General features: G+C 27.4%; 3 protein-coding genes across 6 annotated transcripts; 2 read left to right on the plus strand and 1 right to left on the minus strand.

The window, feature by feature from the left end:
• The first annotated feature begins 445 nt into the window (after positions 1 to 445).
• LOC107163261 (uncharacterized) lies at positions 446 to 4,579 on the plus strand. 4 transcript variants are annotated; one of them, XM_089227621.1, is made up of 10 exons: positions 459 to 688; positions 751 to 879; positions 1,240 to 1,365; positions 2,446 to 2,583; positions 3,257 to 3,334; positions 3,410 to 3,562; positions 3,631 to 3,684; positions 3,748 to 3,860; positions 3,926 to 4,158; positions 4,228 to 4,579. In XM_089227621.1, the coding sequence occupies exons 3-10, from the start codon at positions 1,263 to 1,265 to the stop codon at positions 4,334 to 4,336; spliced, it is 981 nt and encodes a 326-aa protein (XP_089083747.1). In that variant the 5' UTR covers positions 459 to 688; positions 751 to 879; positions 1,240 to 1,262; the 3' UTR covers positions 4,337 to 4,579. The 4 variants fall into 4 exon arrangements, with proteins under 4 accessions (XP_015366090.1, XP_089083747.1, XP_015366073.2 ...); XM_015510604.2 differs by having other exon boundaries at positions 446 to 879; positions 3,926 to 4,078; XM_015510587.2 differs by having other exon boundaries at positions 459 to 879.
• A 2,647-nt stretch (positions 4,580 to 7,226) lies between these two features.
• On the minus strand, positions 7,227 to 9,982 carry MED19 (mediator complex subunit 19). The gene is made up of 4 exons (XM_015510573.2): positions 9,686 to 9,982; positions 9,283 to 9,439; positions 7,704 to 7,803; positions 7,227 to 7,598 (listed from the first exon to the last, which is right to left on the minus strand). The coding sequence occupies exons 1-4, from the start codon at positions 9,852 to 9,854 to the stop codon at positions 7,323 to 7,325; spliced, it is 702 nt and encodes a 233-aa protein (XP_015366059.1). The 5' UTR covers positions 9,855 to 9,982; the 3' UTR covers positions 7,227 to 7,322.
• Positions 9,983 to 10,242: 260 nt separating this feature from the next.
• On the plus strand, positions 10,243 to 15,437 carry LOC107172882 (uncharacterized). Its single transcript, XM_089227066.1, has 7 exons — positions 10,243 to 10,656; positions 10,878 to 10,994; positions 11,779 to 11,892; positions 11,963 to 13,492; positions 13,583 to 13,747; positions 14,422 to 14,628; positions 14,691 to 15,437. Exons 1-7 carry the CDS (start codon positions 10,441 to 10,443, stop codon positions 15,435 to 15,437), a joined length of 3,096 nt encoding a protein of 1,031 aa, XP_089083192.1. The 5' UTR covers positions 10,243 to 10,440.
• The last annotated feature ends 1,747 nt before the right edge of the window (positions 15,438 to 17,184 follow it).

A 17,184-nucleotide genomic window follows, 5' to 3' on the forward strand; every position in this document is an offset into this window, starting at 1 on the left:
TAACTTCAAACTTGGCAAATTGTAGTTCAAAAGAATCAAACTTTACTCTGATAATTACTCTTTTAATTAGTTACTAAATTGAAAAAATCTATATAGACATATAGTATTATTACTACACAGTACCGAATAGCACATCATAATATGCTGTTTTTATAGATTTTTAATATTTTCAATATTTTAATTTTTAATTAAGTTTAATTATTTAATTAGGTATTTAATTTTTTACATTTTAAAGTTAATAGTGAATAGCAACATTTTGTTGATGTATTAGTGTAACTGCGTTTTTATCTGATAAAACGAAGACGGGAGACAACACTGTCAATTATTGTCACACTGGATTCAATTATTTATTTATTTTAATAGTTTGTGGCGCGGCGTGGCGGTACCTACGTGGGGACGACGTTAAAACCCTTGTCTATTTATACATATTATTTATCGCTGAACACTATTATTTTCATGAAATTTGGGTGATGGAAATTACTAATTTATTTATAGTTGGTCAATAGTCCATTACAGTATCCAACATTTCAACACTAAATTTTAACGTAAAATCTTCACACACACAAACAACCACACAGTTTACACACATGCCATACACTCAATACTCATAAGTTTGAACTCTGAAAACTGAAGTTACTATTATAAGTCAGTCGTAGAGTGTAGTCGTTCTCGTCCCACAGTCACAGTAGTGAGTTGTGCGCTTGTGCTGTTAGCTTACTGTTGTTGTGCTGTAATTTTGTATCTTTGTAGTTTACTGGTTTATACACACAACACACTACACACTATTCACTGTTCAGTACACACTACAACAAACAGTCTTCATTCATCACTGTCAGTTGTCCATTTAGAAGATACAAGTTCACCATTCGGCACTCACAGGTCAGATCTAATGCATATTATTATATTATTTTTCTATGATCTAATTATTAGGATTTTGGTTCCTGATTAGTCTCGCACCAGGTATTAGACTACCAATTAGTAGTTATTATTGAGGTAGTGAGGTCTAAGGTAAGGTAGAACTGATTCGGTACTCAAATTGTAGATGTAAGGGTGCTTAATTCTCGATTCTTCTCTATTATTACTTTATGTTTGACGTATAATTTTTCAAACACCATTTAAAAACTGAAAATACATAATATTAAATCTTAATATTGTAGCCCGTGATGGGTAAATCACATAATTTGTTATATATTATATACTTTCACATCTATAATGCAATATTATTATTTTTATTTTCAGTTTTGGCTAACTAAGTATCAACAATGAAAAATAAGATTTCAAATTTTTCAACAGGATTTCCAGACTCTGTAGTCGGTAAACGAAAAAATAAAAAGAGAAAAGATATAAGTCCGGATCAAAAAGAAGGTAAGGTATTATGCCTTGAGTAAAATCATAGATAAATACTAAGTACTAAGTACTACAATAAGGGCCAGTTGTACTGTCTCTGATTAAAGTTAACCGGAGTTTAATCGGCCGAATTTGCACGGTTAAATATCTGTTATCAGCTGATTAAGCGTAATCGAAGTTTAACCGTAGGCGGTACAACTGGCCCTAGTTAAAAATGATTTAGTGATTTAAAAAGTCCAGTTAGGTGTATTCTATGTTTAAAACATAAAATTTTTCCAATAGCATTATGTGTGAATTTGTATATTAATTTATAATTTCTTTAAGAGAACATTACCTATGCATTTGTTGTCTTTGTCTTCACACACACGACATGGCAATTTTTTTGTTCTATGGTTTCAATAGTGTGCTGTTTTGCTGTTGGATTGAATCACACTAACTGTTAGGTAAGAACATTATCTTTGCGTAAGCTTGGCTTTTATTCAATATATTTTCTTTCTAGAAAATTGAAATATCAAATCTATTGCCAACACGCCCAAAAGTATAAGCATAGTTGATGTTCTTACCTAAAAGTTTGATTATGGTCAATGCTCTCTAGTGTCATGACTAACAGCATTCTATTGAAATTATTGAACAAAAATTTGCAATGTTCTACGTTTGTTAGACAAAGACAAAAACACACTGATATCCTATTGTCAATAGAAAATGTTAAATTGAAAAATGTACAGCAGCAAATTTCACTAAACCAATTTAGTATTTGTGTTTTATTCAAAAGTATAATAAACATAAAAGAATCAGACTACGACGTTTATGCCCGCCATTCAATAATATCATAGTATGTATTTTACAAATATATAAGGTGTTTAAAGCTTTAAAAATAGGTATGTTAAGCTTTAAGGAAGAATATTATTTGTATGTTTTTACCTTTTGGTTTTAGTGATCAATTAAATCTGCAATATTTGAAAGTTAACTAGATAAAATTGGTTCTGTTGAATATAAATTTCTTACTTGTGTATTGTATGCTTGTAAAATTGAAACAACATGCACGGTAATGTCACGGTGCGTCTAAATTAATGTGTTCTATTTAACTTTGTTGCTTAGATAATTTATCATCAAAGAGAAAAAAGTATCTAGCCTCTAATGCCAAACCGAAAACAGTTTCTGAGATAGATAACAAAATTATGAAGAAAAAGGGAAATCAAATACCTATTCCTACTACCTATTCGTCTTGTATTAAAGGTAAATTAAACATATTTTCTATGTAGACATCTTAGTAAAATCACAGAATAAATTATTTTATTTATTTATTTAATTAGTAGGTAACAGTTTATGTTCATAAGCTAAATATTTGTCATTTACTCCTTTTGATATTGGTATGTTCATTTTAATTATTATACCATTTGAATATTTTATAATCTATTCAAATTCTAAAGAAAAGAAAAGTTGAGCATACATGTGCTTTTTGTGCATTATTGTTTATTGAATGTTCTTTGCAGTTCACCTCTACACACTTCATTTATTATTAAAATCACAGAATAAATTATTTTATTTATTTATTTAATTAGTAGGTAACAGTTTATGTTCATAAGCTAAATATTTGTCATTTACTCCTTTTGCTATTGGTATGTTCATTTTAATTATTATACCATTTGAATATTTTATAATCTATTCAAATTCTAAAGAAAAGAAAAGTTGAGCATACATGTGCTTTTTGTGCATTATTGTTTATTGAATGTTCTTTGCAGTTCACCTCTACACACTTCATTTATTATTTTAAATATCTACCTAATTTAGAGATTCATTGTGTTAGAACCCCAAATATAAATAATAAAAAAAGGCTTCAGATTATTTTTGAATAATAATTAAACTAAGTTTTTTATGCTTAAACTTGAAATATGTACTATTGTTTCAGACATAGCTGTTCAGGATTTGAAAGAGCCGCCCCCAAACACTGCTGGTACTGTCATATCTGAAATTGAAAATTTTGCTGGTACCTATATAATATATAAAATTACAAACTACAAAAATTAAATTAAATTTTCTTATGTTTTTTAATTGTTACAAGTAGTACCATCTTCATTGCCTAGTTATCTTACACTATTTTCATCATTGAAGTCCAACTTTAATTCACCACTACCACATTTGAGTAAGCAAAGATCAACTTCAACACCAGTTGCGGGTTCAGAGTGGCAAAAATTGCATTTTGATATAGCTCCCCGTAAGATAAACATGTAGAATATTTAATAATATAGTATTTTTAAACTAAAATTTTTTATTTTACACTAGTTACGCCAATGAAAGAATTTATTCCATTATCGCTACCTAAGCAAACCAACATAGGTAAATAAGTTATATTTTATATAAATCAAATTCTGAATTTCCTTTTATGTTTAAATCCAACAGAATTTGAGGTGATATCAGAAGAACTGCCATCACAGCCCACCACTTCAGTCATTAAAAGAAAATGCAAATTAATGTTGACTTCTGAAAAATTGAAATTGGGCCTTTTAGACAAAGTAATTTAAATATTCTATATTTATCTTTAATGTGAGCTCTTCTAATAGGATATTGTAATTTTCAGATACCAAAATTCTGCCCATTTTGTGATTATGTATGCGAAAGATTGCTTTATCTCCATATTGAAAAAAAACACCATGAGAAACTCAAATTGCCAATCTCAACCTCTGTTGTCGGAATTAACAAAATAATATCAAGTTTTTCAAAAAACAAAAAGGTATTGATGCCACTTCAACATATAATTGATATAATGGGAGACTATTGGTCTAACCCAGAAATTAGAAAGATTGGATACATGTAAGTGTCCTTTAAACACATTTATGTGATAAAATTTTGGATATATTATAAAATTTTTTTTTTTCAAAGATTATGCAATATTGGCCAGGTAACAACTTACGGTGGTTCATGGGAGCTAAATCATGTTCCTGAAGTCTCCAATCCATTTGAGCAGTACGTTGTTACACCTGAACTATGAACTCAGAATTAAAGTATGACTATTGGTTATTTCCAGATTAATTTTTAAGTTATTAATTGTTATTTTTATTATATAACGAACAAAATAAGGAATTTCAATTTTATTTTAAATGCTATTTTTTCTTAAAAACAAGTTCTAATTTGTATGTTAAATTTAGTTAAGTTTTGCAGAATATTACAATTTTATAATATATAAAATGAATATTATACAAATATGTAAATAAATTAAAATTTTATTACCAACTATCAGTTATTCTAAAAGTTTAAAAGATATAGAAGACATTGTTTATTATGGCTTTCTAGGGATCAAGACCAATAGATTACAATGATCAAGTATTAAAGTTATCAAAAATTAAAACAAATTGAAACTGTGTGTCATAAGACATAAGTTATGCACGTGGGAAGTGATATTTCTTTCCATTGTTAAACATTGTATGATAATGATATAATATTATTTCATTGTAATCATAATTGTTTTCAATCTCAAAAGTATCGTGCATGTGTTTCAGCACCAGTTTAAGGTGCAATATTAAAGTTGATTACAGGGGAACACAAGTGAAACCTCAACCTGAAACTCAAGTACATAAAAATATATTTTTCTGTTCAGCCATTAATGAGATTTGATATTTTTATTTATTTACTTAATACTGCAATATTTAAAATGATTTGTTTTCAAAGATCATTCATTAGACTTCTAATTAGTATGTAAAAATATTGGAAAATTTTAATACTAAACATATTTTAGATATTTTTCATTAAAAAGACTTTAAAAATAGCTGCTAGGTGTTATGACCAAATTTTGTTGTCACATGAACAATTTTTTTTCTAGGAACCTACAAAAGATAATTCAAACCAAAAAAGATTTTGGAAAACCTACATTAAGTTAAATATAATTTTAAACAAAAATTGTTTCATAATACTCTCATTATATATATTGACACATAACTAGTCACTTAACTAGTAACTTTAGTCACTTGTTACTAAAAGTGAATTTCCATGACATCAATAAATATTTGTTTTTTTTGTTTCTACTTTACAAAGTTTGTTTTGACATGAATACTGTTTAATATTAGACATCATTTTATAAATTATTCTTGTCTTTAACTGATTATATGACTTGTGTTCATTATGTTTAAACTATGTTTTAATTCATCAAAAATATACATTGTTACTTTTTAGTTTGTACATACAATTGTAAAGTGATGAACAATGTCTTAAACATAAATTTTACAGAGGCATATTTCTTAGGCTGTTGAGACTAGTTTTATATAGATTTCTACTGAATTTTAACCAATGTCATTATTTTAATTGCCTTTCTAAAACACCAAAATAAATATGAATTAAACTAGAATAATATGTTTCAAGTGCATTTTTGTAAATGGTAGCTGATAAGTTCTTTTATATCTTGACCCTAAAGTTTTATCCACCGAATTTATATAAGCTTATTCGCAAAACTACTCATTCTTCTATTTTAAAGGGTTTTTCAATCTTATAGATATTAGGTAGCACTTTAATTATTTTCAAAAATAAATTTTGTACCAACTTGGTAAAATTAGGGATTATTTTATACTTTTTTTTTTCTCATTGACAGAATTACCTTTTCACAGCTTTTAGATTAAAGATAATTCTCAATACGACCAAAAACAATGATATGTCAATTATTTAATACTAAGTGGCTCCCCGAGTACCTTAACAATAGATATAATACTAAACTTACGAAGTACATAAAAAAGGAAGTGATAATTTTTTATGGATACATGGACACAGTGGAATTAGTAGCAGCATCCAAAGCAGCCTCAACTACTAACGCCCTATCTAAATCTAAGCATATTAAAAAAAAAATTTTCCAGAAGATTCTATTATGAAAATGACAAAATCACTGTTCAAAATAAAATACCCAAATTAAATACAGTAAAAACTATGTCCAAATATGGCAAAACCCAGTTCTAAACAGGAAAGATGAAATCATTTTGAATTGAGTACACTTTAGTAATACATTCACCTTATGGCTAGTAAAGATCCTTCCATTTGTGAAGCATTTGGTGTGTAGTTTACCGTCAAACAACATCACGTATCATATCAATTAAGAGAAGCCTTACAACTTGATCTCCAATCAAATAACATCAACTTCTTAAATTAGATCAACTTATATGACGTAATTTAGCTAATAAAATTTAAGACAAATGAATATTTAATGTTCAATAAAAAAAAAATTAACAATTTTCATAACACTTTTGCTTAAAACTTAATTAATTAATTTTTAATTGTTTGAATTATTTTGCAAGTTTCACATTCCATTGCATTATTTTTATTTTTGTTAAGGATAATATTAATGAATACTATGGAGCTATATGTATGTTGTCATTTAAATACTATTTTTTTTAAATAAAATAAAAGATGAAAGAAAAAATCTTTGGTGTCACAAATAACTTATTTTGGAAACACAGCTCTATAGTATTATAATAATTATTTTTTTCGTACTCAACCAATGGTAAATTTAACCACATTAATTAATTAATTTATTAATTCTAATCATATCACAAATAAACTAATCATCAAAAAGCATATTTCAAAATATCACAATTTATTGAAGTATGTAATTTTTTAAATCTAATAAATACAAACAAATTTGGGATAGTAATATTGATTTCCAATTATTTTTATAGTAATATAATCTGTTGTAGAAAATATGTATTGTTTAAAATAGTTATATCTTATTAATGGATATTAGTAAAAAATATATTTTACTTTTAGTGCAGATAAAATTATTTATTTAAAACAAAATTCACCTATCCCAATCAAATAATGAAAAATTAAGTTTTACATCACAATTTTCTGTAGCCAACAAGATGGTAATATACATCCACACTTTGTTCAAAACTTTCTAATAATTTGACAACATTCTATATACATTTTATTAGTGTTTATTCATGACTGATTGAAAACAAATTCAAAGTAAAAATATGTTATTAAGGAAAAATATTCTATCAGTTCGAGTGCTGTCCAGGAGTTATATTTCCTGGATGTTCTGGACTGTGTTTTTGTTTCTTCTTTTTTTTCTCTTTTTTCCGTTTTTTCCGTTCTTTATCATCATCGTGACGTTTTTGTTTTTTATGCTTCTTCTCGTGAATATCACCTAGCCCTAATTCATTAGCTGCCATGTCTTGTGAAAGGGCTTCACCACTTTTGTATTTACTCTTTTTGTGTTTATTTTTATGTTTCTTAGTAGGCGGTTGATTTGCATAACGATACTGTTCTGGCAACTGATAAATTATAAAAATTAGTATGTTAGACTAAACATGAAAACAATAAATTATATATTTAATATACTATGATATAAGAATATTAAAAATCTTAAAAATACATACTGGTCCTGGATGTAATCGAAATCCAGCTAATTGATGAGTTGTTAGAGGCAAAATTTCCTTTCCTCCAATTGGGGGTTTTTCAATGACAGAACGTAATGAACTGTAAATAAATATAAAGTTTCATAATTAATAAGTAATAGATAAATAATATATATTAAACAAAAAAAAATTATTATTTTTAGTTTAAACAAAATAATTAAATAGACATTGATTCATTATCTGTATCTACTCAAAAGTCAAACATTTCAATAGTTTTATTTAGTTGTTACAAAATGAGATATAAATATTTTTAACCATTTTTGTATATTGTTATGTACTCATAGTTCATTATACTAATAATTGATTAAAATTAAAATTTTGATAAACTGAGATTCAATCAAAAATAATGCCATGATTTTTTTTGAATAGACTAATTTATTCCAAAATAAAAAATAATATAAAACATAACATACATTTACTATGTTATATGTTGGTTAAATGAACACTTTAAATATGGCCAATATGGATATTTTAATATTAAATTACAAATAGGTATGATACACTTATCATTCAAAAAATTAATATATCATATAATATTATAAATAATTTTAAATAAATTCATAATATATATTTAAATAAATATTTCAAATGATCGAGTCAATATGATATAAAGCAAAAGGAAGTGTGATCACTGGATGGTTTCTTCCCTCAGCCTATTTGTATTTTTCTTAAATTATATTGTAGTACATATTCTTATTATGCCTTTATATATTGTATATGCTCTAGTAAAAATAAAAAATAAAAATATATGATATAAAATATAGGTGGGTAATAATAATTAATAATACATTATTATACATATATACTCGCAGTAGATTTTTAACTGTTGAAAAAATAGTATATACGATTTTTTGAGTTGTTGAATTGAAATTGAATATTTATACTTATATTGAACATTTGAAGTCCTTTTTTATACATTATCGTCAAAATATTATAGAAAACGTAACATTTTATTTCAGGGAACTTAGTGTATTAATTTTTTGAATGACAAGTATACAGTGCACAAAAGTAAGAAATGAAAAAAGTAACTAATGTGTTGTTCAAAAATGTATACAGAAAAGTTTTTATTTTTATTTACAAGCGGTTATGACATTTATATACAAGTTGCCTTTATGTTTTCTTTTTTTCTGTGTTAATTAAATGGGAAAATGTATTGTATACTACCATATCAGTCACTGTCTACTGAGTCATAGAACTAAGAGATGACTTAAGATTAAAGTAACAATATCAATTAAAATTAAGGTCAAATTCCAAATTTATAATTTTTTGATTTAGCAAAACAGTTTTGTAAGAAAAAATCAAGAAATAATAAGTAATTAATCTATAATTGTATGGTTGTTCAAACAAGAATTTGGACTTTATTAATTATCACTATAATATACAGTTATACATTAATGATTTATCCATAAAAAAGCTATATTATAGAAAATTATATGGGAAATACATATATGTCATAAATCGTGATTCATAATTATTGTTACATGTATGCAGTGTAACAAATAAACAATTGGTTTACTTATTTATAAATATTTTAAATTACCTTTGATCATTATGACCAGGGGTGTCAATAATACCAGGTAAATTTGGTAAAAATGATGATAAGCTTTCCTTAAGTCTTTTTCCGCTGAATTTACTGTACGTATGTTCTAGGCCATAATAGGCCATTAAATTTACAGACCCGGTCAATTCGCTTTCACCTAGGACATAAGAAATTCAAGTTATTCAATGAAAAATTAATATTTCTTTACATATAATGAACATTTTCAAGAACTTATTTTTTTGAATCTTAGGTCCCATGAACCATATTTTTTATTATTAAAATGTTTTACAGTATAACTGTATAAGCACTATATATTGCATACAGCTTTAATGATTGTTAATCCCGTAAATGGTACATTATAGCACAATAAATCGGACGTGTTTTAAATTCCAATGACACTTACATGGTGGTTCTTTCATAAGATAAAATGGGCCACTATGCACAATCGATGGATTCTTGCCCAACGATATGGTCGTCTTGAGGGTTCCCGTAGAATCCTGTCTGGACACGACAGGAGACCTGGCACCTCGAGGCGATGATTTTGGTGAATACGTCGACGGGAAACCTGACATGTAGACAAATTAAATGAGTCACTTAAACAAGAACAAATATACATAAATACGTTAGAGGTAAATAAAAAAATTTCTATCGGTTGTACATTCACAGTAAAATTGTATTTTAAACGTTATCAATATCGTGTTATTATTTTCTATTAATGTTTACGTGAATTTTGATAAGTAAATCTATAAACCTTGGGTTTTGTTATTACCGTAGAACATGGTCTTATATACAGGTCAGGCAGCTTGGTCGGGAACTGCGTTCTCTTAATGATTATGTAAAATTGTCAAAAGGACTTGCAGTGCTATCTAGTGGAGTTTTTTGAAACCGTGAACTGTCATTGTAACATTACAGATTGCAGCACCGTGCTTAATATCAAATAATACCCAATATCCTAAAATATATACGAATGTATGTAGTCATTTTGATGAATATTAATATATATAATTATAATATATAATTATTATAACACCATTGACCATTGTAATTTGTAGTTGTTAATGGTGATATTACAATACATAATTAATTGTATTGTCTGTTATGTTTTTAATTTGTACACTCACCTTATCCAATACAAACTATTAATTAATATTAAACATCATGCCAAAAAAACAATGTATTATTAAAACTTGTTTAAAATCTAGTTTGTTATTTACTATTCCGACAAAAGATGAGGATTTCTTTAAATGGCAACAAGCTTGTAAAAAGTATGTAGATATAAAACGTGGTATGTACTTATGCAGCTTTCATTTTGTTGAAGAAGATATCGTTCGAAAACGGTTACTAGCATCTGCAGAAGGAACTGTTCTTGGTGTGGTAAGTTTACCTTTATGATTTGCCACCATAAATAATATAAACTTAAACCTAACCACCGCACCACTGTGGGATCAACTGCTAAAAACCTGTGTCTTTTTTGTTTTCCCTTTTCACGCTCCTGCTACTAGCCGCCCACGCGGTATCCAATTAGTTCGCATTACAACATTATCAAGAAAACTCACTAAAATTAAATGTTTAACTGACTTTTTTATTTTATTTAGAGTGAATATAAAAAGCCTCGGCTCAAATCTGGAAGTATACCATCAGTATTCGAAGATAATATAGAAGCACATAATAAATTTGAGAACTGTTTAAACCCACCGACTAATTTTAATCATGTAACTATATTATAATTTTTGTTATTATTATCATATCTGCAAAAGTGGACAAGTTAATGAAAATAATTAACTCAAGTTTAGTTAAGAGGACACAAGATCGATAAGTTAAAAGTTAACAATTAACAAATTATACATTTAACTTGATAAATTAAAAGTTATATGGGAAAAATATAAACTTTACTTAGTTAAAAAAATGTTATGATTCATTTTTTAATTAGTATATTGATCACATAAAGAGTGACTGTGTTATTCCTAATTTCCAAAATTATAATAAATTTATTGAAATTTTGTCGTAATATACAGTGTATGTACCTATTTCACTTCACACAATAATTAAATATTTAAATTATACCAACACATCCTCATTAATAATTTAACAAATCTAAAATTTGTTTATATCAAATGGCAATTTAAGGTCATTTAATATTATGCCTATCAAATGTAATTGAAAATATCCATTTTCAAAATGATTTTATCAAAAAAATAACAGAAATGTTTGTATAATATAATATTATTGGATTATTTTAATTTTAGTATAACACCTTAAATACAAAAATTAAAACATTTTTAACTTTATGAATTATTTTTAAATAAACTGAGCAATGTTAAGTTATTTTAACTTTCAATTAAACTAATTCAGTTCATAAGTTGATAAGAAAATTGGCTAAAATTAACTAACTTTTTAACTAGTTAATGACCACCTTTGCATATCTGTTATAAAATTGTTTTCATTATTTTTGCCTTAAGGCATATTATTATTATCTTTATAATAATTATTCTATAGGTATCTGAAATGAAATATCAAAAAAATCAACTTTGTATGAATAAACCATTAAAATTCTATTCAGGCCCAAGAAAACAAGTAGAAGTGTTTGATTCTCAAAAAGTGTCTAATCAAGTAAGAACTGAGTGAACATCAAGTGTTCTAGAAAATAATTATTGTTTTTATTTATCGTATATATTTTCAGGCTCCAGATGATCAAGAAACAAGTTTACTAGCTTCTCCTTTACATGATCATATATTTGAATTAATATATAATAATGACACAATTGTGAAAATGCCATTGGGTTGGAATAAATCTACATCTATAAATAAACCTGAAATTGTAGTTTACTTTCAGTTACTATCGAAAAAATCTAATGGTATCGTTTCTAGTGTAATCTTGCCAGTTTTTGGAAAAACTGTAATTGTTGATTTTAGAGGCAAGGTACAGTGTAATTATTTAGGAAAGAATGTTCCTATTCAATTATTATTACCTAGTTATGATTGTAAATTAGAATTAAATATTGAACTACTTACATCAATCATTTGTCAATTCCATAATAAAGATATCTGTAAAGGTGTTAATGTCCAAGATGAAAATCTGAAATTTAAAAGTGAAACCGTGTACATTGATGCTACATACAACTGGAGGCATAAAAATTGCTCTATTATACTTCCAGAAGATAATAAAAAAATTTGTAAATCATGCAATTTGGTTAATCAGTTATTTAGCAATAAAAAATATAGAAGAAAATCCAAACCTTTAAAGAGAATATCCTTGAAAGTTACCCCAAGTAAAAAAGAAAACTTAAAACTTCTTCGAAAGCGCAACAGTTTAAAACAACGAGCTAATACAAAGTTGCGGAAAAAAATTGATCAGCTTGAATCAATTATAGAAGATTATGAAAAAAAATTAGAAAATATGGATGAAGAATCTATATTACAAAAAATTTCATCACACACACACAAATTATTAGTTCGTGAAATATTGGCTGCTTCAAAATGTAAAGATTCTCGTGGTAATAGATATTCGGATAACTGGATAATGTTGTGTTTGCTACTTCATATAAAATCACCATCTGGATATTCTTTTTTGCGTGATAATAATATTATGCCATTGCCTTGCGTTAGAACTGTAAGAAATTATTTATCTTCTATTAACACATCTTGTGGTTTTGATGATAATTTTTTTGAACTGTTCAAGAAAAGACTTGAGTCTAAAAATGTAATGCAAAGGCACGGATTAATTGTATTTGACGAAATAAGTGTACGAGAGAACCTAGCTGTGAAATCACGTACACTTTCATATACTGGGCTAGTGGATTTTGGAAAAGAGGATGAACTTTGTACTGAATTACCAAAAGCTACTACCTTAGATGACTTAGCTAATCATGGCCTTGTTTTGTTATTTCAACCACTGGCAGATAATTATTCTCAACCTATAGCTGTCTTTGCTTCACGTGGCCCTGTTAAAGGATTAACTTTGGTCAAACTGCTTATGAAAGCAACAATTCTTTTAGAAAAAGCTGGAGCCTTTATTCATGGGTTTATTTCAGATAGTGCATTAACAAACCGAAAAGTTTGGTCTGAGCTGGGTATTTCAGGAAAATTGAATAGTTGTAATAGTTATATAGAACATTTTAATGATCCCAAAAGAAAATTTTTTGCCTTTTCTGACACAAGCCATCTGATCAAAAATGTACGAAATAGACTGTACAATAAGCATGAATTAGTGGTACATATAAAATTATAAAATCATTATTACTATTTTTTTTGTATGTATTTATTATTATGTTTTAATTATAATTTTATATAATATGTTCAGGTTGATCCTGTCGAAGGCCCAGTGAAATGGTCTCATTTTAAAATCTTGCATGATTATGATAAAATGATAAGTAATACAAAACTTAGATTGTGTCCTAAATTAACGGACAATCATTTGGATTTGAGAAATTCGTCATTAAAAATGCGTGTTCGGCTGGCTGTACAGGTTAATGTATATTACAATTTATTTATTATTTATTCCTTCTTCAACATTTTCAAATTTTCAATATTAATTTTTTTATTAATAATTTCAATTTCAATTTCAAAAGGTATTAAGTAATTCAGTTGCAATCGGTCTTACAATGTTAAAAGAAAGAAAAATAAATGGCTTAGAAGATTGTGATTCAACAATCAATTTTTGTTTGCGTTTCAATGAAATATTTGACGCTTTAAATAGAAAAATTCCATTTCAAGGTGTAAACCTAGAATCTAATGATTACAAAGTTAGAATGAGCAGTAATATTCCTCAATACATGTTTTCTGTGTTTTGTGTTAAATGTTGCTTTGGGGGTTGTAATTATAGATATTGTGTGTTAATTATATGTTTAATTGGTGTTGGTAAAAATGAATTCAATAAATTTAATTACATTTTTAAATGCAAATATTGCAAGAATCATTTTTGTGGCTAAGTGATTGGTGATATTAAATATACACCTTATTCTTATTTTATAACACATATATATGTAAATTAAATAAGTAGGTACCTAGTTTTTGTAATAACATAGGTCATATAATTAACCTTAACTTGGTATATGTTTATTGTTTATGTTTAAAAAATGTATATTGTGAGTAATGTTTCTAATCACAAAAATGTAATTCAATGTTTTAAAATAAACACAGATATTACAAGAATCATTGTTATGGTTAAATAATTGGGAACTAAAAGTTGAAACTGGAGAAGTGCAACAAGATCAATTCTTATCAGACAATACCGCAGAAGGATTAAGAGTCACTTTAAACTCAACTATTGAAATTATAAAATACTTGATCGAAGAGTTTAACTTTAGTTATATACTAACAGGAAAAATTACACAAGATAATTTAGAAGTATAAAATATTTTAGTCTGTACAAATTATGTGTTATATTACAAGTATAATTTTTTTTATAGAAATTTTTTGGGACTATTCGACTTGCTGCAGGTGCAAATGATCACCCAGGGACTCCAACATTTTTGCAACTGTATAAACTTTTATCTGTGTACAATTTGTTAAAACCCCCAAAATTTGGAAATTGTACTATTGATCAGCAAAATGAAGTTTCGCCTTTAATTACCATCAGTGACATAAAACATATTTTTGGGAGTACAAATAATGATTTCTCAGCACTTGATAATTTAAAAAAAAAAATCAATGGTCTTGTTGACGATGGTAACTGGGAGTTTTCTGATATTTTTGAGCATGACTATAATCTCTCGCCAGTCAAAGAATGCTTGATTTACTATTTGGTTGGATATCTAAGCAAACAAATATTAAAAAGCACAAAATGTACTATTTGTATTGGGGCATTTAAAAACCCACATTTTTTTTCAAATTTCCCTGAAGCTGAATTAATAAATTTAAAATCTAAAGGCAGATTAGTGCACCCAAACTATAACTTTTATAAGTTCATCACAAATATTGAAACATACTTTTCCAACAATATAAATGACCCTGATGTGTATAGCAATACGGTTGAAGATATTTTAGCCAATGAAGATTTGAATTTTCCGTGTTCCATACACAGGGATGAAATTATTGCTTATTCAATCCGGTATTACTTAAATATGCGCATGAGGCAATTCTCATGGCAAGTAAATCAAGAAAAATTAAAAGAAAATTCAAAAAGAAAAAAAATTTCCAAATTTTGTAAAACTTGAGTTATTATTTTATTTCATCTAATTATGTATAAAATATAAAATAATAATGTGATTATATTATGTATCTTTTATTTATTTAAGTATGATATATTAGTTGTGGAATTAAAACCTATATACGTATACGTTTTGTATACTAATATTATTAGAATTAAATATAAATACTAAAGTAAATGTTGTCAGTGACTCAGTGTTGAATATAATAATTAATATTATAATAATATAATCAAAGTACCTATTATAAATTAAGTATAATAAGTTGAATTTAAAAAAGATTTTAAGGGGCCCAGTTTTTCAAATTTTCAGCAATTCACAACCCCCTCCCACAGATACCCTATATTGAATTTGGTTGATTCTACGGAACAGGATCATTATTCCCGTAGAGCGTATTTTTGTCTTTTGTGTACAAAATTACATTGGCACTTGGCGCCATAAGAGGACGTCTCACCCGCATATGTTGTCTCCGTCTTACACGCGTAGGACATATCAAATTGTACGCTCAGCAGAACACGTATAGCTCCGTTAGTTTAAAAATTGGAGTGAATTTACCTCTTATAAAATCTAAAGGTAAGATTGTTATCTAGGCAACCTCATAGGCTTTTTATTATATTTTAATTTTAAAGTGAGTTATGAGCATTTTAACATTGTAAATTGTTTGTACATCTTGAAATAGTCATAACTTGCTTTAAAATTAAAATATAACAAAAAGCTTATGAGGTTATCTAGATAATAATCTTACCTATAGATTTTATAAGAGGTAAATTCACTCTAATTTTTAAACTAACAGAGCTACACGTGTTCTGCAGAGCGTACAATTTGATATATCGTACGCGTATAAGACGGAGAAAACATATCATAATAATATGCTGGTCAGCTGGTGGGACGTCCTCTTAACTATTTTTTTTTTTATAGTAACTACACATTATACAATATGATGATAATTACGTTATGAAGTGCTGCACTCTGTACTTATTTGTATAAACAATATACATTAATTTCAATGATAGAGGGCGCGCCCTGTGTTCTTGAAAATTTTACATAACCATTAAGAAATCTAAATCTTAACATTGTGCTATAGGCGAGTTGCCCGACCTGTATATAAGACCATGCCGTAGAATGACAAATTGAAAACAGCTGTCACATGACAAACGGATCTGAAATTGGTACAATCAAAATCTCCTAGATGGCGTCTCGCAATAGAGTATTTTTTACACAATATCATCTTAATAGGTACCTACGTTATTTTTCTGAATTTCCAATTCGATATGACTATTATGTCAGGTCTTGTCGGAATTAAAATACAGGCTATGTCGTGATGAACTTTTATTCTATGGAGGTTGGAGGCTAGCCTTATATTTCACCCTCTCTGCCGCATACCAATAATCCGTTAGAGGTGCATCGCTGTCATATTTGTAAGTTGTAACTACCTAAACCTGTCGTTATTATTACTAAAATACTGTAATCTTGTTACTTTACCGGACACCTTTTTTTTCTTCAACAAATGTAGTTTGGTATACGATAGATAAATGATGGTGAAGCCAAAATCTGGCTAAATCAATTGGTGGTCGGAGGTCGGACTTAGTTTTAAAGTTTCAGTCTGATGATTGATGAAGTCTCCGATTCTGTGAGTTAAGAGTTTTACGCCTTTGCACTGCGCTTTTAATCGACATAATGACATTATCTATGGCACCTGTATACTTGGAAGTTACCTCCTGACAACAGGATTATTTGCTAAACACTTTCGAGGCCC

The sequence above is a fragment of the Diuraphis noxia genome, unplaced genomic scaffold (genome assembly GCF_037042655.1).
Source record: "Diuraphis noxia isolate RWA-SAM2 unplaced genomic scaffold, SU_Dnox_SAM2 contig0004, whole genome shotgun sequence".
NCBI lineage: Eukaryota > Metazoa > Arthropoda > Insecta > Hemiptera > Aphididae > Diuraphis > Diuraphis noxia.